Genomic DNA, 24,208 nt, shown 5'->3' on the forward strand with positions numbered 1-24,208 from the left:
GAGGGAAGCATAAATAAATAATAATAATAATAATAATAATAATAATAATAATAATAATAATAATAAATAAATAAATAAATAAATAAATAATAATAATACATTGACTATAATAATAATAATAATAATAATAATAATTATTATTATTATTATTATTATTATTATTATATAGCAACTTATAGTAAAGAGGCTTTGCTGAAAGCAGTGCAACTTACAGTCTCCCTCAAATTGCCTCAGTGTGTCAGAAAAACTCTACTTCATTTCAGACTACATTTTTGTTGAAGTACAACCCTCATTTTGTTGGAATGCCGACACAAGAGACGGCCACTAGCAAACAAAGACTATAACTCTGTAAACACACACACACACTGGCTCAGTCGTGCTCAGCCAGCCTCTATAACAAGCCTGTAGTGTTATCACATGGGTTGAGTCACAGCGGCACTGGGGATATATAGTGCATCTAATCACCTGAAACTCCACACACTGTATATCAGAATTTCCAGAGGATTCTTCTCAGTCTTGTTTCCTAACCCTAATAATTTGCATAGACCAGTTTAGACAGTAGTACTAGTATATCATTAACTCACCAGTAGTATTAAGATAAGTTTCTCTTCAAGTATTGAGAAAAGAATGCTTATTATTGTGGGGTTTTTTTTTTTTTTTTACAAATGCTTTTGTTTCTCTCACCGCTGTTGATGTTCACAGAGGTTTCAATAAAGCAGGCTTAAATAAATCATCCTCAATAAACACAAAAATCCAGATTGTGTTCCACCAGATGTAATCTACAGTCTGGGGTACAAAGAAATAAGCTCCAGCCTCACTCTAATAAGACTTGCCAAAGTTTATTTTTCATTTTTGTGAAATTTTGCTCTGCTAGCCCATTTCTACGAACTGGTCCTGAAAAGTTCCATCTAAAAGACAGACACCATCAATATCACTTTATTTTTATAGTCTGGTTTCTAGCTTTTGATGGTTAGTAGATCACCTGTACACCATAGTCCTAATTTCTAATGTTGTCTTGTTGTGCAAAGCAATGCCACTATCTGTGTCTGCATACGGAACTAAACCCAAAGTAGGTGTGTCCTAATGAGGAAGTTTTTTGATGGGTGTGGAAATACCTCGGGGGAAAACATAGCTAGAAATGTCAGCGATGTCGGTATGGTGTGTGAATTTTGGCTTCAACAGTTTCTCAACTTCAGCTACATCACTGCAGTTCATAATGGGTCTCAAATATAGATGATATTGGGACTGATGTTTTTTTTTTTTGCCTTGCAAATCCCACCCTCTCACCTGCCTACCATATTTTCTAACAAATTCAATGTTCCAACTGCTAGTTGTTTCATTTATACCACATGACACTGACCAGACAGCTTCATGTTTGACTGCTGGCTTGTGCCTACATGAAAGTAAAGACCCTACACTAATCTCATGTTACATCCAGTCATAATACACACCTCTAGGCTCAGCCAAGCTTCCCTAATGTAGTTGCTGTGAATAATTTGTTAGCTTGCTCTCTGACAGACTCTAGATGGCTTCTGAAGTATCTGAAGTGGACTAACCAGAAACAATTCTAATGAGTGGGATGAAATACATTAGTCAACCAGTAAAGTGCACTGGGAAAGGAAAGCGAGAGAAAAAGAGTATCAATTAGTACACGGGAAAACGTCTCTACGACTTGAGCCAAGATCTTGGCCAAGCTAGAGTGCTGAAACGTGTCGTGTTGTTGCAGGAAGGTGCGAGATGCCACAGGCGTTGACATTAACATGCGTGTTGGAGTGCATTCTGGCAACGTGCTCTGCGGCGTAATTGGCCTCCAGAAATGGCAGTATGACGTTTGGTCACATGATGTCACTCTGGCCAATCACATGGAGGCTGGAGGCGTACCTGGGTGAGCTTTTGTTTTTTGTGCATGTGTTTTTACATCTGTGATCAACAGTGCGAAATCTAACAAGAGCTCTTCAGGTTCAGCCAAACACACTGTGGAGAGCGCTGTGAAAGGTGCTCATGGCTGATGAGTTTTTGTTCAGTAAGAAGACAATAAACGCTGCCCCGGCTCTATTATTACATCACTGCCTTGTTCGTATTATATATTTACCGTCCACTGTGTGCGGGCTGCGTGAGAGGATGTAATGTCTTGTCGGTGCGTTGTTATTGAAGTGCTCTGTCATGTCCTGTTTGTCCTCCCCAGCCGAGTTCACATCTCCTCTGTGACGCTGGAACATTTGAAAGGGGCCTACAAAGTGGAGGCTGGAGACGGACAGAGCCGAGATTCGTACCTGAAAGAGCATGGCATTGTCACGTACCTCGTCATCAATCCAAAGGTACAAACCAGGAAAACAGTGGTGTATCTTGGATGTACAGAATGATATGAAAACTGATCGTATAAGCCGATATTTCCATTTCAGGTACGTTATGGTTAGGCTTACAACACAATGTCAGAAAAAATACAAAGATATTGTGTCATGGTTGTTCCAAGTGTAAACCACAGTGCTGTTGAATTTGAATCTGATGGTGTTTATTACGAATTGCAGTGGACGCAAAATACTCAGCAAGTGTATTTGACCATAAATCAGATCATAACCATGATCCAAAGTTTGAAAATTCCCATACCATGACTGTCAAACCCTACGTTCTGTATTGTGCTGTTAAAACTGTTAAAAGGTGTCAAATAAACAGCATCATCGCTTCCTATGAGTCCCTTTAAATACCTATCATAATATTTTACAGTCCTAATGTCTGGCAGCAGGTTTATAGCAATTTACCGTACCATCAGCTTCAACATAAGCCGTCCTCCGTAAATGCTTACTTTGAAACTTGTCTATTTACAGTGCAACTTGGCACAACACAGGATGTAACTCAGCCAATTTCAGGCTGCCTATCGCTTTAGACACGTATCTGTGCGTGGGTTTTCTCTCTGCCCACAGAGATCACTCTGCTTGCCAACATCTTAACACCATCTATTTCATTTTAAAAATACGGCCATTTATTTTCGATGCGTCAGTGCACGGGGTGGTTCTGTTTTCTTGACCCGATGTGTGCAATAAATTAGAGATGATGCTGATTCGAGTCAACGCTGCTTATTTGCATCAGAGCTGAAAATATTGATTATACTCTTGTAAAGTGTTATGTGGTTCACTGAACGTTGACACTGTTTCCTTGAATACTGCCTACGGTATGTTAGGCGTTCTTTATTTCTATTTTGTATTTTTGCTGTCTAAGTAAAGGAAACCTTGTTAATTAATGCTATGAGTCATGCTCCAATCCAATTCTATATACAGCCTAAACATAATATACTGCTGAAATATAACACATTCTTATCATCTGTTTCATTTATATATTATTGATAGAAGTCTTAATTGTTTCCATCAGCTTATTACTCAATTTTGGGTCATAGCCTAATATTAACAGGCATGACTTAATAATATTCACTTTATAATAGACGCTTTTTGAGTCGTCATTTTAATGTATGTCCTCGTACAGTTATATGGACATATTCAATTGTTTGTGTGTGATGTACTTTATCGCTCAGGGGGAGAGACGCAGCCCTCAGCTCCACTGCCGTCCTCGTCCAGTTCTCTATGGGGCGAAGATGCGAGCGTCTGTGCGTATGACTCAGTACCTGGAGTCCTGGGGGGCAGCAAAACCCTTCGCCAACCTGCACCACCGAGACAGCATGACCAACGAGAATGGCAAGATCAACACACACGTGAGTCGACTGAGGCACACAGACTAGTGACAGTGACAGAAAGAGAAAAGATTTGGATAACCAACACATCAGCATATAACAAAACAACAGGAAAGAGTTTACATGTTGCACCCCAACAATGCTACAGCGACCTGCCTTTGGGTGGGAAGGATGGTATTACTCTCTCTCTCTCTCTTGGAAATCACAGCAACTCTTGACAATCACGCATGCCCATGAGCTCATGTATGCATAAAAGTGTATGTCGTTATACTGTGACTGTATGAATAGAAGCATGTGTTAGAATTCACCTTTCCTGTTTGGCAGATGTGGTATGATTGGGAAGAGCAGGGAGACAATTGAGGGTGAAATTAGGGGGTAATGTTAAATGAATGTTTCATCATTTTTGTCTTCTGCAGGTGCAAAATATGTACAATTACCACTTGTTTTGGACTTGTATTTTGACTTTTTTTTTTACTTGGAAAAGAAAAGAAAACCTTCAAACACTCCTACTGCAGTCTGAGGGCAGTTACTGAACTAACAATAAAAGATAAAATATAAGACAAACTGAAATAAAAGCCCCACCAGGGCTGTTCCTTTCTGCTGTTCCAATACATATTTAAAGCTTACTCTGATTTACAAATGCAGCTGACCAAATAATTCATCCACGTTGTACCAAAACTTTTATCAACTGACTTCAACTACTGCCCTTTTTCTTGCAGTATTAAATGTAGTTACGTAATATGCAGCAGTGAAAGTTCTCCATGTACTTACTGACTCAAGTCTCTGGTGTAAAGATCATGCAGATAATATTACCTCAGCTGCCTTTTTCCATCTCACGCTAAGAAACGTAATGATATTAAGTGATACATAAACTCACTCATGCTTTCATTACATCTAGATTACATCTGCATCTAGACTAATGTAATGCGTTGGAGCATGAACAAGCTCCTGTTAGTGTAGAGATTTTACTAGAGCCATAAAGTCCGACAATACTATCCCAATGTAGCCCTTTAGCTTTGTACCTTAAGCGATCGATCTTGAGCTTTCATGTCTATGTTGATAAAAATGCGCAGGCTCTTTATTAGTACCTAGAATAATCAGGACAACAGATCATTCTCCCCAGCTATGAAACAGCCTTCTGGTTATTATTTGATAGTGAGGTGGAGGTGTAGAACCTGTGTGTGTATGGTTAAATAGCTCTGGTATTAGGAAACGATGTAGATCTGAGGTGAGCTGGGATGTTATGATGTTTCCTTTATAAGTGAGTTTGGCGTAAACAGGTTTTCTGTGCTTTTCTCAGTACAGGGAACATGTTGAAAATCTTGTCTCTGTTACCGATCACACTCACTTTACAGATGCAGTAGATTCGATTAAAAGGCACTGTGATATTCCTTTGATTGTCTTTCAACCTTTTTGCAAGCTAAATGAAAGTATTACAGTCATAAAATGCAGTATTCAAATATCCTCTTTATATTTCTTTTTATATCTTCGGCATGGTTGAATAAAGCACCTGATTAAACACAGATATTAAAGCTTTAAAAAGCTCATTTAGACATTTTAGCTCATTGGTTAATAAGCATACACAGACACAGACCGTTTGAGTATTTGATTATATGCCATTCATTTTAAGACGATATGATGATGACTTTAAATGTAACTGATGCTCAATAGAAACCCATGGCTTTTCATTATCACCATGTCCATCATCAGATCATGGCATTCTATAAGTACTGGTTACGTGCTTATCATCCGTCCCGTCTTTTTCTTTCAGGATGTGCCAATGGGACACTATCATTTTCCCGGGAGATCAGAAAGGTCAGTCCTCCAAGCGTTAGTGAGAAACTCATCACCGACCCGATCCGTCTCTCTCAGACTGCTCACGAGTCACTTTTCTTTCATTCAGAACTAAATCCCAGAAGAAGAGGTTCGAGGAGGAGTTGAACGAGAGGATGATTCGTACAATCGACGGTATCAACGCACAAAAGTGAGCGGCCTTACTTTTCTCTTCGGGGTTCATTTATACAAAGGAATCCTTTTGCACTTTCAAGCGCTATTAAAGTCAGGATTATCAACTGCTTCATAGCTCATTATATCTACTAGACATTTACTTCAGGTAAGGTATGAATCCTCAGCTTTTTTTGTTCTTTCTCTTGTCAGACAGTGGCTGAAGTCTGAGGATATTCAGAGGATATCTCTGTTTTTTCACAATAAGACTCTGGAGAAAGAGGTATGGATGGTTAGGAGTCATCATGTATGCAAAATAATGGCATTCTCTATATGTTAAGCTCTGTCTAGTTTAAAAACCTAGTGTTTAAGGTTTTGGGCACAATTTTATTTATATAACGTTGTGTTCATAAGGCTAATAAACGCCTTTGTAAACCTCTAAAACTTCATGTAAATGAACATAAACATTTTTGAAACATGTATAAGCTTGTGTCAAATGTCTGAAGTCATGTGACATGGATTTTGGTTGAAATACCAAAAGTATATATGCCAGGTTATAGCACTTCATCATCGTGTTAGCTAGAAAGTCATTTGTCATGGAATTAGTTTTAAATATTAAAAAACAAACTCTCTCTAATATAAAGCCTGAGAAAAAAAATACAATATACATATCATTGCCCTAAGTTTTTTTTAAGTGTAAAATAAACTGTATATATTTATTAGTAAATCTACACATTTATACCTACTCATCATTCTCTTCTGATTTATTTCTACTCATTAGCTTTTTTATTTTATCCTCTCTCTTGGATGCTGCATTTTTCTTTGTTTTTGTTTTTTATCTTTTAATTTCTGTATTTTGTCCTATGATCTGCTGATGAGCTTGTTTACATTATTTCTTTTTTCCATTTCTTTTTATTTATTATTTCATTTAAACATTTCTTCTCATCTTCTTTTTTTTCTCCTGCTCCTTTTTTCCCTCTATCACTCTCTGTTTTATTTTTCTTCGAGAAAAAAATTCATTTAACGGAAAATAATGTACACACCACACCACTCTTGCTTTACATGATAACCTTAAAACATGCGTTATGTCAGTTAGTAAATATTTTGTCATGATAATGTGTTTTGTCATATTTTTATGTATTACAGTATAGAGCAACAAGCTTGCCAGCCTTTAAGTACTACGTCACTTGCGCATGCTTCATCTTCTTCTGCATTTTCATCGTGCAAGTTTTAGTTTTGCCAAAGTAAGTACTCACTCACTCACACAATCACTCACTCACTCACACAATCACTCACTCACTCACACAATCACTCACTCACTCACACAATCACTCACTCACTCACTCACACAATCACTCACTCACACAATCACTCACTCACTCACTCACACAATCACTCACTCACTCACACAATCACTCACTCACTCACACAATCACTCACTCACACACACAATCACTCACTCACTCACTCACACAATCACTCACTCACTCACACAATCACTCACTCACTCACTCACTCACACAATCACTCACTCACTCACACAATCACTCACTCACTCACTCACACAATCACTCACTCACTCACACAATCACTCACTCACACAATCACTCACTCACTCACACAATCACTCACTCACTCACACAATCACTCACTCACACACACAATCACTCACTCACTCACACAATCACTCACTCACACAATCACTCACTCACTCACACAATCACTCACTCACTCACACAATCACTCACTCACTCACACAATCACTCACTCACTCACACAATCACTCACTCACACAATCACTCACTCACACAATCACTCACTCACACAATCACTCACTCACACAATCACTCACTCACTCACACAATCACTCACTCACTCACACAATCACTCACTCACACACACAATCACTCACTCACTCACACAATCACTCACTCACACAATCACTCACTCACTCACACAATCACTCACTCACACACACAATCACTCACTCACACACTCACACAATCACTCACTCACACACACAATCACTCACTCACACACACAATCACTCACTCACACAATCACTCACTCACTCACACAATCACTCACTCACTCACACAATCACTCACTCACTCACACAATCACTCACTCACACAATCACTCACTCACTCACTCACACAATCACTCACTCACACACACAATCACTCACTCACTCACACAATCACTCACTCACACAATCACTCACTCACTCACACAATCACTCACTCACACACACAATCACTCACTCACTCACACAATCACTCACTCACACAATCACTCACTCACACAATCACTCACTCACTCACACACACAATCACTCACTCACACAATCACTCACTCACTCACACAATCACTCACTCACACAATCACTCACTCACTCACACAATCACTCACTCACACAATCACTCACTCACTCACACAATCACTCACTCACACAATCACTCACTCACTCACACAATCACTCACTCACACAATCACTCACTCACTCACACAATCACTCACTCACTCACACAATCACTCACTCACACAATCACTCACTCACACAATCACTCACTCACTCACACAATCACTCACTCACTCACACAATCACTCACTCACTCACACAATCACTCACTCACACAATCACTCACTCACACACACAATCACTCACTCACACAATCACTCACTCACACAATCACTCACTCACTCACACAATCACTCACTCACTCACACAATCACTCACTCACTCACTCACACAATCACTCACTCACTCACACAATCACTCACTCACACACACAATCACTCACTCACTCACACAATCACTCACTCACTCACACAATCACTCACTCACACACACAATCACTCACTCACTCACACAATCACTCACTCACACAATCACTCACTCACTCACTCAATCACTCACACACACACACACACCCTCACTTACTCACACACTCACTCACACACACACACTCACTCACTCACTCACACAATCACTCACTCACTCACTCACACAATCACTCACTCACTCACACAATCACTCACTCACTCACTCACTCACACAATCACTCACTCACACAATCACTCACTCACTCACACAATCACTCACTCACTCACACAATCACTCACTCACACAATCACTCACTCACTCACACAATCACTCACTCACACAATCACTCACTCACTCACACAATCACTCACTCACTCACACAATCACTCACTCACACAATCACTCACTCACTCACTCACACAATCACTCACTCACTCACACAATCACTCACTCACTCACTCACACAATCACTCACTCACACACACAATCACTCACTCACTCACACAATCACTCACTCACACAATCACTCACTCACTCACACAATCACTCACTCACACAATCACTCACTCACTCACACAATCACTCACTCACACACACAATCACTCACTCACTCACACAATCACTCACTCACTCACACAATCACTCACTCACTCACACAATCACTCACTCACACAATCACTCACTCACTCACTCACTCACACAATCACTCACTCACACAATCACTCACTCACTCACACAATCACTCACTCACTCACACAATCACTCACTCACTCACACAATCACTCACTCACACAATCACTCACTCACACAATCACTCACTCACTCACACAATCACTCACTCACTCACACAATCACTCACTCACTCACACAATCACTCACTCACACAATCACTCACTCACTCACACAATCACTCACTCACTCACACAATCACTCACTCACACAATCACTCACTCACTCACACAATCACTCACTCACACACACAATCACTCACTCACACAATCACTCACTCACTCACACAATCACTCACTCACACAATCACTCACTCACTCACTCACACAATCACTCACTCACTCACACAATCACTCACTCACTCACACAATCACTCACTCACACAATCACTCACTCACACACACAATCACTCACTCACTCACTCACACAATCACTCACTCACTCACACAATCACTCACTCACACAATCACTCACTCACACAATCACTCACTCACACACACAATCACTCACTCACACAATCACTCACTCACTCACACAATCACTCACTCACTCACACAATCACTCACTCACACACAATCACTCACTCACACAATCACTCACTCACTCACACAATCACTCACTCACACACACAATCACTCACTCACTCAGTCACACACTCACTCACACACAATCACTCACTCACACAATCACTCACTCACTCACACAATCACTCACTCACTCACACAATCACTCACTCACTCACACAATCACTCACTCACTCACACAATCACTCACTCACACAATCACTCACTCACTCACACAATCACTCACTCACACAATCACTCACTCACTCACACAATCACTCACTCACACACACAATCACTCACTCACACACACAATCACTCACTCACACAATCACTCACTCACTCACACAATCACTCACTCACTCACACAATCACTCACTCACTCACACAATCACTCACTCACACACACAATCACTCACTCACTCACTCACACAATCACTCACTCACACAATCACTCACTCACACACACAATCACTCACTCACACAATCACTCACTCACTCACACAATCACTCACTCACACACACAATCACTCACTCACTCACACAATCACTCACTCACTCACACAATCACTCACTCACACAATCACTCACTCACTCACACAATCACTCACTCACTCACACAATCACTCACTCACTCACACAATCACTCACTCACTCACACAATCACTCACTCACTCACACAATCACTCACTCACACACACAATCACTCACTCACACAATCACTCACTCACTCACACAATCACTCACTCACACAATCACTCACTCACTCACACAATCACTCACTCACACAATCACTCACTCACACAATCACTCACTCACACAATCACTCACTCACTCACTCACTCACACAATCACTCACTCACTCACACAATCACTCACTCACTCACACAATCACTCACTCACACAATCACTCACTCACTCACACAATCACTCACTCACACAATCACTCACTCACACAATCACTCACTCACTCACACAATCACTCACTCACTCACACAATCACTCACTCACACAATCACTCACTCACTCACAATCACTCACTCACACACAATCACTCACTCACACAATCACTCACTCACTCACACAATCACTCACTCACTCACACAATCACTCACTCACACACACAATCACTCACTCACACAATCACTCACTCACACAATCACTCACTCACTCACACAATCACTCACTCACACAATCACTCACTCACTCACACAATCACTCACTCACTCACACAATCACTCACTCACACAATCACTCACTCACTCACACAATCACTCACTCACACAATCACTCACTCACTCACACAATCACTCACTCACACAATCACTCACTCACACAATCACTCACTCACTCACACAATCACTCACTCACTCACACAATCACTCACTCACACAATCACTCACTCACTCACTCACACAATCACTCACTCACTCACACAATCACTCACTCACACAATCACTCACTCACTCACACAATCACTCACTCACACAATCACTCACTCACTCACACAATCACTCACTCACACAATCACTCACTCACTCACACAATCACTCACTCACACAATCACTCACTCACACAATCACTCACTCACTCACACAATCACTCACTCACACAATCACTCACTCACTCACACAATCACTCACTCACACAATCACTCACTCACTCACACAATCACTCACTCACACAATCACTCACTCACTCACACAATCACTCACTCACACAATCACTCACTCACACAATCACTCACTCACTCACACAATCACTCACTCACACAATCACTCACTCACTCACACAATCACTCACTCACACAATCACTCACTCACACAATCACTCACTCACTCACACAATCACTCACTCACTCACTCACTCACACAATCACTCACTCACACAATCACTCACTCACTCACACAATCACTCACTCACTCACACAATCACTCACTCACACAATCACTCACTCACACAATCACTCACTCACTCACACAATCACTCACTCACTCACACAATCACTCACTCCCTCACACAATCACTCACTCACACAATCACTCACTCACTCACACAATCACTCACTCACTCACACAATCACTCACTCACACAATCACTCACTCACACAATCACTCACTCACTCAATTATTTACTCTCTTACTCACTCACTCACTCACTCACTCAATTATTCTTTCACTCACTCACTCACTCACTCACTCAATTATTTACTCACTCACTCAATTATTTACTCACTCACACACACAATCACTCACTCACACAATCACTCACTCACTCACACAATCACTCACTCACTCACACAATCACTCACTCACACAATCACTCACTCACTCACACAATCACTCACTCACACAATCACTCACTCACTCACACAATCACTCACTCACACAATCACTCACTCACTCACACAATCACTCACTCACACAATCACTCACTCACTCACACAATCACTCACTCACTCACACAATCACTCACTCACACAATCACTCACTCACTCACACAATCACTCACTCACACAATCACTCACTCACTCACACAATCACTCACTCACTCACACAATCACTCACTCACACAATCACTCACTCACTCACACAATCACTCACTCACACAATCACTCACTCACTCACACAATCACTCACTCACTCACTCACTCACACAATCACTCACTCACACAATCACTCACTCACTCACACAATCACTCACTCACACAATCACTCACTCACTCACACAATCACTCACTCACACAATCACTCACTCACTCACACAATCACTCACTCACACAATCACTCACTCACTCACACAATCACTCACTCACTCACACAATCACTCACTCACACAATCACTCACTCACTCACACAATCACTCACTCACACAATCACTCACTCACTCACACAATCACTCACTCACTCACACAATCACTCACTCACACAATCACTCACTCACTCACACAATCACTCACTCACACAATCACTCACTCACTCACACAATCACTCACTCACAATCACTCACTCACACAATCACTCACTCACTCACACAATCACTCACTCACTCACACAATCACTCACTCACACAATCACTCACTCACACAATCACTCACTCACACAATCACTCACTCACTCACACAATCACTCACTCACACAATCACTCACTCACACAATCACTCACTCACTCACACAATCACTCACTCACTCACACAATCACTCACTCACACAATCACTCACTCACTCACACAATCACTCACTCACAATCACTCACTCACACAATCACTCACTCACTCACACAATCACTCACTCACTCACACAATCACTCACTCACTCACACAATAACTCACTCACACAATCACTCACTCACTCACACAATCACTCACTCACACAATAACTCACTCACACAATCACTCACTCACACAATCACTCACTCACTCACACAATCACTCACTCACTCACTCACACAATCACTCACTCACACAATCACTCACTCACTCACACAATCACTCACTCACACAATAACTCACTCACACAATCACTCACTCACTCACACAATAACTCACTCACACAATCACTCACTCACTCACACAATCACTCACTCACACAATCACTCACTCACTCACACAATCACTCACTCACACAATCACTCACTCACTCACACAATCACTCACTCACACAATCACTCACTCACACACACAATCACTCACTCACTCACACAATCACTCACTCACACAATCAGTCACTCACTCACACAATCACTCACTCACTCACACAATCACTCACTCACTCACACAATCACTCACTCACACAATCAGTCACTCACTCACACAATCACTCACTCACACAATCACTCACTCACTCACACAATCACTCACTCACTCACTCACTCACTCACACAATCACTCACACAATCACTCACTCACTCACACAATCACTCACTCACACACACAATCACTCACTCCCTCACACAATCACTCACTCACACAATCACTCACTCACTCACACAATCACTCACTCACTCACACAATCACTCACTCACACAATCACTCACTCACTCAATTATTCACTCTCTCACTCACTCAATTATTTACTCTCTCACTCACTCACTCACTCACTCAATTATTCTTTCACTCACTCACTCACTCACTCACTCACTCAATTATTTACTCTCTCACTCACTCACTCACTCACTCACTCACTCAATTATTCACTCTCTCACTCACTCACTCACTCACTCAATTATTCTTTCACTCACTCACTCACTCACTCACTCACTCAATTATTTACTCTCTCACTCACTCACTCACTCACTCACTCAATTATTCACTCTCACTCACTCACTCACTCACTCACTCAATTATTTACTCACTCACTCACTCACTCACTCAATTATTTACTCACTCACTCAATTATTTACTCACTCACTCCCTCACTCACTCACTTCCTTTCTTACTCACTCACTCACTTCCTTTCTTACTCACTCACTCACTTCCTTTCTTACTCACTCACTCACTTCCTTTCTTACTCACTCACTCACTTCCTTTCTTACTCACTCACTCACTCACTTACTCCCTCACTCACTCACTTCCTTTCTTACTCACTCAATGACTCATTCATTTTCTCAGGTAATTACTCACTGACTCACTCACTCACTCACACACTCATCTATTTATTCACTCACTCACTCACTGACTCAATTTGCCCTATAATCATAATATAATTAGGAGCAGCCATTTAGCTCTATGTAATAGCCACATTAGCTTCATAATCTCACATTAGCCACGCAGTCTAATCCAGAGCGGGTGAAAGACGACGACCCAAAGGCACAATAAAAAGGCAGATGTCTGATAGTGACATATAGATGTAGACTGATATGGATTTTTCAATAAAAGCACAGAAATGATGCTCATTTTAATGTAGGGAGTCAGACAGAGAAATCTTTTGCGAGACTTCTTCATCACTCTAATGAACAGCGCATGTGTCAGCCCGAAGCACATTCAGACTTCTGAAAGCACACATTGATTTTCCCTCTCTAGTCTCCCTAACGTGTCCTCACTTCCTCACTCTGTCGTTATATCCATTTTATAGCACCATTAAATGAGCTGCCGTGACAGACCGCACTCTTTTATTTCTTGCCTTGTCTTTTTATTAACAGTAGTGACATTAGTGTCAGAGTGTAGCCGAGTCAGAGTCGAATCCAACAGAAAAAATATGATTCCTGTTCAGATGGCATTCATAACAATATCCATAATAAAACAATGAGATTGAGTCAATAAGTTCAGCTGTGTAATATCATAGTGAGCGTATTTTTATCAATGCTCCTATTTTCAGCTGAACAGAGGTCTAAATGTTGATGCTTTGATACCATTATACATGGAAAATGCATCATTATGCTTTTCAGTGCCGCAATAAATAATCTGAACAGCCATTGTGTTTGGAATTGTGGTGTGTGTGTGTGTGTGTGTGTTCTGTATTTTAAATTGTAAAAATAAGAACTGTTTTGTCTCATACAGGACCGCTGTGCTTAGTGTTTCTTTCGGAACGACTTTCCTGCTGCTCACTCTTATCCTCATCATTTGTTTCGCTGGACGAATCCTGGTGAGTGCACTTCTAATAATAAACAGACTTTAGAATAAAGTATTATGGGGTATGGCGTTATAGAAAAATAAGCAAAGTAAGGGTGGTGTGATGCTGGTGATTCTTTTCCTATAAACCGTGTGTTTTATTTCTTTTATACTGCAGCAGTTTGCCTGTGATTACTGCACACTTCTGCAAAACAAGTTAGTTTCCATTAGTGCTTACACCATAACACACTTAAACAGTTGTTGTTAAGTTGCTGAGAAAGCGCAAAGCGCAATCTTTTCTGTCCCGAAGACTTTTACTGTATGAAATATGAAGTCCATATGGAAGTTGAAACGATAACCTATTCTAACTAGTGGATTAACAAAACCTCTGTTGCCCAATTAATCAACACCTTCCTGCCCAACAGATTTGAGAATTCAAGAACGCTGGCGTATAAAGTACTTTAATTTATCACTGACTTATTATTAGAGGTTTATGAGGCATTACAATGCCTTAAACATGACTAAGGTTATTTGTAGGCAAGCTTGGAATGGCAAATCATTTTTGTGAACTTCAAGAAGCAATAATCTGCCAAAATAATGAGAAATAATTAATATTGAGATTAGTTAAAGAAAATGTCTAGAAATAGGTTTAATAATCTAATATTTGGATTACAATGATCAGCCATAACATTATGACTACTGACAGGTGAAGTGAATAAGACTGATGATCTCCTCATCATGGCACCTGTTAGTGGGTGGGATATATTAGGCAGCAAGTGAACATTTTGTCCTCAAAGTTGATGTGTTAGAAGCAGGAAAAATGGGCAAGCGTAAGGATTTGAGTGAGTTTGACAAAGGACCAAATTTTGATGGCTAGATGACTGGATCAGTGCATCTCCAAAACTGCAGCTCTTGTGGGGTGTTCCCGGTCTGCAGTGGTCAGTATCTATCAAAAGTGGTCCAAGGAAGGAACAGTGGTGAACCGGCAACGGGGTCATGGGGGGTCATTGATGCACGTGGGGAGCGAAGGTGATCCTATCCAACAGACGAGCTACTGTTGCTGAGGAAGTTAATGCTGGTTCTGATAGAAAGGTGTCAGAATACACAGTGCATCACAGCTTTAATCACTAAGCCACTGGTTACAAATAGAAAAATGTAAAAATTCATTAATAAATCCAGTCCAAAAACAGTAAAAAACAATCCAATGACAAAATCTGACACTGCAAAACCTTGTTCAAGTCCTAAGATCATAACTGTCATTGCTACAAATATGTAGAGTGATTTATGATAGGGTCTGGGCTGTTTTGGCAGCAAAAGCGGGACCAACACGATATTAGGCAGGTGGTCATAATGTTGTGCCTGATCAGTGTATTTTAATTTTACACTAAGAAAAATTACATATATTTGACTATAGTCAAGATATATTACATTTATTTTTTGCTCAGTCAAATAAAACAGGCATGCAGACCATAAAAATGTCCCAACCCTTTATAACAGAAAATCATAAGCATAAGCTAATGTTAAATAATATAAGAAGTTGTTAGTAGTTAATAGTAGAAGTTAATTCATTATCTGGGTTGACTGGGCAAAGAATATATCAAGAAAATCTTTTTCTTTTGCATCTATTGAATGCAGGATGTCTTGGTTTCCTTTATAAAGTTGGACACTCTTGATGGAAAACGTTTTTTATTTCAAACGCACATACTCAGAGGAAGGCCACTTTTCTGCAGGAAAATAAGCACCAAATGATAATAAGCCTTGAGGTAAGACACATTTGAGAGCTGCAGATTGTTAGGAAAAGAAAGCAACGCAAGTACCATTGGATCAAGGTCAGTTTTTCCCCGCTCTTTTGTACAAATAATACATCAAGTACAAGGACAACATTCTCAGATCTCCACAGAAAAGACTTGAAGGAAAGAAATGGCATGATTCTCTTGGAAAATGTCATCATGTTCTCTAATGGCCTTTTTAAGTCTCTCAGTCGGTCCTTTATATCAGCGTAGACGGTAGTAACAGCAATAGAGTTGTACTTTCTCCCTAATCTACTCTGTGTACTGTCCCTTCCTCTGTACTTATCCACATATACAGTGCAGGTAAAATAGAAATTTATCAAAGTGTACCTAAAACTAAAGTGCATTTGGATACGTTGTCGCGATGTCGGTTACATACCAAGATCCTCAGATCGCTCTTCGTCCTCAATCTATTGTCATTTTAAAATCCTGTCATAAAGGAGATGTATAGTTTGTATGCTTTGCCAGGTCACCTCCATTCTCTAGGACATTTGTGATCTGTTATTTGCTTTGCTGCTCCGTGAACTGCCTGATATTATGAGGATACATTTACATTTGTTCATTTGGCTGAAACTTGCATCCAAAGTGACTAACAACTGAGGCAGGATTCAGCTGAGCAGTTGAAGGATAAAGGCTTTGCTCAAGGAGCCATCCGTGGCAGCTTAGCCGAGCTCTCGTTTAAACTCACAGCCTGATTAGTAGCATTCATTTACACTGAGATTATTGACAGACTGTGCGATAATGTGTTCTTCATGTCAGATTATACTATGAAGATCCTGCAACAATAGATTTGCGATTACTCGCTGCTGATGACATTATTCTGGCCTCATGCCTAAAGGGCTCGCTTAAACAGAGCCAAGTCCTTGGTATATATTTTAGTAACAATATTACAGATAGAGAAATGTGAAGGCGAGGAGTTGGTATGTGTATGTGGCTGGGTGAAAGATGAAGGCATGGAATATCCATCCTTCGAAAGAGCCTGAGGTAATTAGGATATTTTTCTGTCCATTAGCATAAGTGGTAGCAGAATAACTCACAGAACAAAGGAACAATGATGTCGGCTGGTCACATTCTATTTATACATGTAAACAAGTTAGTATTTTCATGCACTATATTGCCAAAAGTTTTGGAACACCCTTCCAAATCATTGAATTCAGGTGTTGTTTTTTAGGGGTTGAGCTTGGACCCTTAGTTCCAGTGAAAGGAACTCTCATACCAAGACATTTTGGACAATTTCATGCTCCCAACTTTGTGGGAACAGTTTGGGGATGACCGCTTCCTGTTCCAACATGACTGCACACCAGTGCACAAAGCAAGGTCCATAAAGACATGGATGAGTGAGTTTGGTGTGGAGGAACTTCACAGAGTCCTGACCTCAACCTGATAGAACACCTTTGGGATGAATTAGAGCGGAGACTGTGAGCCAGGCTTTTTTTTGTGCAACATCAGTGCCTGACCTCACAAATGTGCTTCTAGAGGAATGGTCAAAAATTCCCATATACACACTCTTAAACCTTGTGGAAAGACTTCAATAACAACTCCATATTACATTCATGTGCATGTAAAGGCAGACGTCCCAAAACTTTTGGCAATATAGTGTATCCTATATTTTTTCCTTCCTATGCTTATTCCTAATTTTCTTACACTTCCAGAACTTTGTTGTCACCTGTGAGTACGTCACATTACACGTCCTAAGGCTGATCATGGCATCTTTTCATGATGTAAGAGTTATATCTGTAACAGTCTGCAGTGTAAACCCAGCTTTAATCACTAAGTTACAAATAGAAAAATATAAGGCAGGGTTTGCTTGACAAATCCAGTCCAAAATCAATCCCTGTGTTCAGTAAAAAACAATCCAATGACAAAATCTGACACTGTGAAACCCTGTTCAAGTCCAAAGATCATAACTGTCACTGTTACAAATATGTAGTGTGATTAATTTAGCTGTTTAACTGACAACCTAAAGAAGTAAATATATAAAATCCCATTATGAATAATGTTTTCTTTCCATTTCATCCAGATAAAACATGCACATTACTGTATGTCCCATCTCTTTATTTTATTCTTCTCCCATTTTATTTTATTAATACTGCTTTTTCTTTTTCTTTAACTCTGAGCTTTTGTGAACCAAATCTGTCTAAGCTCGAGTGGGTACCTCAGTGCGTGTGTGTCTGACGTGCACATGTCCCAGGTGAACAGATCTTCGTTGTTTTCTTGCTCTTGGTGTCTCTGATGCTCTGAAGAGCCTCGTTATACAGTCACTGTGAATGGAGAGCTTCAGACATGAACAGATGGTCAGAGTGCGGTTTAGCAGCGTCCTGTCAAACATGACACAACATCAAATGCATAAAAGGGGAGGAAAAAGGCCAGCATGTCCCAGGGTAGTGAAACTAGACCATATTTTCACTAAAATAGAACCGAATCCCTTGTTAACGGATCAGCATCTGATTATAAAACTTCCAGAATTGAGTATGTGATGTGTGTGAAATGTCCCATAATGCCTCATATTTTTTTTCAGGATGTAATCCTTTTTTTATTGTGTACTTTGAGATGATTGAAAACAGGGTTTGAAAATGCAGACAGTATTTAGATGCTTTATTATTATCCTACAAATACGCACACTGTACATCTGACATTTAGTAATCTTGCTGCTTAGCAGAGGAGCAAATATGCTAATGACATTAGTCGGAGTTCAAATATGTTTCCTTGTTGCCGTAGCGATCGGGTCGCGTGACCTCCTGCTCTCTCCTCCCGAGCTCGTCCTTGCTCAGCGCCAACAAGCCCTGCGTCCGGCTCGTCCTCACCATGGCAACCACCGTGCTCGTCCTCGTCATGGCCGTCTTCAACATGGTGAGTGTCGTGACTGCCGGAGGGCTTAACCGAGGTCTCTGATTTCACACGGTGAGGTCTGAGTGCACCGGGGACCATGATATTCCATCTATTTGCACTTACACCACCATCGTGCATGTTGAGGAGCTGTGAATCAGCTGCTCAGAAAAACCCTGGAGGAATACTAATGCCTTAGAGCTGCTAGTGATCAGCCATCAAGCACGGTCCTGATGCCGCTTCTAGCACATAAAAGGCAGAAGAACAGCAGCTTACGCAGCAGAGTCATTAAAGTGTTCATGTTATTATTCTGCATCATTATCAAGCCATATTATAGGTCCTTATTTACTACACTACACAGTGCAGGGCTTCATAATGAAATAAATGAAATACATTAGTGCTAAATAAATTCAATGGACCGCCTCAGTACAGAACATGATATAAAAGTATGTTTATTAGAGACATACAGCTTTCTACTCCTGAACTTTCCTTTGCTCTTCAACAGGACACATTTACTATATAAGAAACTATAAGAATCCAATAATAAATATCATTACAAAACTCACTAACTACAAGATCCCTGGAGTTCCAGCTGCAGTTCATCATGCTGGTATTCTCAGAGCAGAGTAGAGAGCATTTACTAATGAATCCCACATTGCAATAAGTAGAGTCATCAAGAATAGCCTTAATAACTCAGTGTGCTACTCAGAGACAGAGCGTGTAGTACTTAGGCCATACCTGACCATATCAGGATGTAGTTTCAGTCACGTCTCCAGTAAGCAGAGCCACAGACCCTTTCTCATAGCACTCACTCATGCAAATGGGTCTTTTCCTTCACCACTAACTGCTTCGAACAACTTTCTTTTTTTTTTTGGTATGTCATTCTCTAAAAGACACAGTGTCGCTCCGTTCACATTTTAGACAGAAGAGCAGAGAGCCAATCAGATTGCAGCGTTCAGGATTCTGAAGCTCGTGGCCAGAAAAGTGTACAAAAGATGTCAGACCCTCTGGGAGCCAGGGGCCAAAGTGGATAGATACTGTGTAGTGAAAAGAAAAGAGAAGAAAAGAAATTAAGTTAATTACAGTAAAAAAAGATGATAATAATAATAATAATAATAATAATAATAATGAACAAAAATAATTAGCAACAAGCAGACAGACAGACAGACAGACAGACAGACAGACAGACAGACAGACAGATAGATAGATAGATAGATAGATAGATAGATAGATAGATAGATAGATAGATAGATAGATAGATAGATAGAATAACATAACGATACAAAACTGTAAAATCCATTTATTGTTCTGATTTATTAGGATTTAAAAATGTATGAAGAGTTTCAGGCTCATCACAGATCGTCCTCTCTTTCTCTCTTAGGGGAGAGTCTCTGCACTTTTAGGAGCAAAGCTTACACTTTCATAAACTCATACTGCATTATCTGACAGCTTCACAGCACTAATAACTTTTATTTTTGCTTCATCATCACCCAAACGGGACAGCAGAAAAAAAATAGGCACCTTATGAAATTCCAGAAAACTCAGTAATTTATCCAGACCTTATTAGTCCCCTGTAGATATTTCTGAGTGAGGAATCAGTGACTCCTTATTTTTCCTGCTCCTCTGAGTCAAAGCACCGAACTCTAATCAAATCAACACATTCTAGAACATTCTCTATATGTGTGTGTGTGTGTGTGATTGCACATGTAAGTAAGCTTGTTATATAATGTGTATACAGATGCAGTCATAGTGGTGTTAGTGTTAATGTATCCTGCTCAAGGCTTTTTGCTATCGATTTTATTTCAGATATCTCTATATATCTAACAAATGAATATCATGACTGCATTTTTATCAGGAGCAGAAATAGAACTGAAAACAGTTTTGTAGAGAAAGAGCTGAAAAAAGTGACATGTTCTCCATTTCTTGGTGCCCAGTTCTTTCTAGAGGACGAGAAGATGACACCGATGGCTACACCAATGAACATCTCCAATGAGACCGTCTACGGTGTTTATGGACAAACCTCAGACAAGTTCTACTTGCCCGTGAGTTATTCATTCATCATCAGTACACCTGATATAATAACCAGATAAGAGCAGACAAGATGCAGAAACCTTTCTGTCAGTCAGATGGTTGGTTATATCATATACTTCAATTCAATTCAATTTATTTGTAAGCTCTTTCAACAATTGTCTCAAAGCAGCTTTGCAGAAGTATAGAAACATAGAAAAAGTTAGGTTAAGTTAATGGTCAAGCCTGAGGCTATGGTGGTGAGAGAAAACTCCCTGAGATGATGTGAGGAACCTTGAGAGGAACCAGGCTCAGAAGGCAACCTCATCCTCATTTGGGCAGTAAATAATGTAAATGCTGATAATGTCCGTTCTTCAACAGGAACTAATAGGTCAGTGTAGTTTCTGATCACATTATAGACTTAGCACTTAGCATATAAGAAATACATAAGCATTTTAAAAAACATTTAGCCAAACCAGGGCTTTAATTCAACTGGAACAGTAGATCGATGCTGGAGCACAGTGATCAGGAGGGTGAAAAAACCCCAAACATTACAGTTTCACAGTCAACTATTAGATTTCACCTCTGTTAAAATAAGTTTATACAAAGAAATTTCTTCCAAAATGTAGCTTTGGAATCTCAGCAGGCTTTAGAGGAACTTCATCTGGAATAATCTGGTTAATCTACCTTTCTGGCTATGAGGCTGTGAACACCATCGCTAGGTCGATGGAGAAAAATAAACCTCACCACTACAAGTTCATGGAATTGTTTTCTTTCTCCGATTTCTATTCAAGAATTCAAGACATTTTTTGTTATATAATAAGACATATGGACTAAGCAATTAGTGTAAACCAAATAAAAATTCTTCACAGTGATGCGGATTTTACATTTCTTTCAATCATCTTAACTTCCCAAACTGCTCACTACTTCTCCTTAATTATAACTGAAAATTACAGGTTTGGGAGAATCATGTTTATTTTTTTAACCTTTTTTAGCAGTATACTGGTTTACTGTTCTGCCGGCAGAATGGAAGTGACCTTATGGGACATTTTCAATTAGTATAAACTAATGAATGATTTTCTGGCTGTGAGTCTGATATAAACTGAGTGTTAGACGTGTGTTTTTCCCTCTGTTAGATAAGCTTACACAGAATTTTGTTGGCTGAAAATAAACAGCTTCACATTTTAGATGATTATGTACAAGCACTCGGAGCGTCTCAGAGAGCAGAAATAGGTTCATTTACTTTGAACATTTGTGTGGGAAAAAAAGACATTTTTGTAACTTATCTTTGAATATATTGACCCTAGTAGGCTAAGCAAAAACAGAAATATTTATGAAACACTACAAATTGAGTGTCTACCTTCATATGAGCTTCATATTAAGCATCACTGTGGAGTGAGACATGACAAAGACATTCAATGCTGAACATGGACACAACAAAAATTTAGTTTTTTGGCCTCTGGGAAAATAAGTTAAATAAAAAGCAACTTCTTGAGTACATTTTGATCAAAAGCCATTAACTTTCATGTGCATTTGTATTGGAAATGAATTTCACATTTTAAACTATTAACCCTTTAGCGTTGTGACTCTTAGTCCTGTGTGTTGGATCAGCCCAAATCCTTCTTCCTTCTACAAAGAGGTGTAGGACGCATAGACATGTCGGCCATTTGGATTTGTTTGGTTGCAACAGGATGTGAATCATCAACAAATCACAGCAAAGTGAAAGACACAGACAGCAAATCCTGGAAAATACAGCATAAAGGCCTGAGAGCGGTAGAAACTAAGCAACACTTCAAATCCCAGAGTGGTTTCTGGAGCAGTAGTAGGTCCACGGCAGTGCCTTTGGGATTGATCTCAAAATTCTTCTATTGATTTTATAGCTTTCAGCTCCAGGCCTCAAACACTCTGGTACCTTCAGGCTTTTGTTGTATCCCAGCAAAGGAAAGAGAGACGAGCGTGTTTTAGGACAGAGAAGTGAGCCGTGTTGCACCTTTAGATGTTTCAGCAGAGAACAGAGAGTGACACAAATTGATCAAATATCCGAACATGAACGGAGCTCATTTCCCTCGGACATTCTGTCCACCTTTTTTTAATGTTTTTCACATTTCAGTCTTTCTTTGCTTAAATTATACTTCTTAGGTCTTTGCTTTATTTATAAAGCTCTTTATATTTCTGTCATATACTGATGAAAAATTCTTAATCGACGATTAAATGCTCTTCAAAATCACCCACTTTTTGTAGAAATGGACTTTATTCTCCGTGTCACATCCTAGTCATGCTTCACAGACAGTT

At 39.9% G+C, this 24,208-nt stretch overlaps 1 protein-coding gene across 2 annotated transcripts in view; it reads left to right on the forward strand.

Moving 5' to 3' along the window:
- The window catches only part of adcy2b (adenylate cyclase 2b (brain)), a 67,580-nt gene that overhangs the window by 32,890 nt on the left and 10,482 nt on the right, over positions 1–24,208 (forward strand). The window contains exons 8-17 of one of the 2 annotated variants that reach the window (XM_058404532.1): positions 1,727–1,885; positions 2,186–2,318; positions 3,527–3,703; positions 5,454–5,497; positions 5,586–5,666; positions 5,840–5,909; positions 6,773–6,870; positions 15,243–15,327; positions 19,802–19,933; positions 21,844–21,951. In XM_058404532.1, coding sequence (XP_058260515.1) covers positions 1,727–1,885; positions 2,186–2,318; positions 3,527–3,703; positions 5,454–5,497; positions 5,586–5,666; positions 5,840–5,909; positions 6,773–6,870; positions 15,243–15,327; positions 19,802–19,933; positions 21,844–21,951 — 1,087 coding nt within the window. The remainder of the gene's footprint in view (positions 1–1,726; positions 1,886–2,185; positions 2,319–3,526; positions 3,704–5,453; positions 5,498–5,585; positions 5,667–5,839; positions 5,910–6,772; positions 6,871–15,242; positions 15,328–19,801; positions 19,934–21,843; positions 21,952–24,208) is intronic. The other variant, XM_058404533.1, reaches the window with a different exon arrangement.

The sequence above is a fragment of the Hemibagrus wyckioides genome, linkage group LG12, assembly GCF_019097595.1.
Source record: "Hemibagrus wyckioides isolate EC202008001 linkage group LG12, SWU_Hwy_1.0, whole genome shotgun sequence".
Lineage (NCBI taxonomy): Eukaryota > Metazoa > Chordata > Actinopteri > Siluriformes > Bagridae > Hemibagrus > Hemibagrus wyckioides.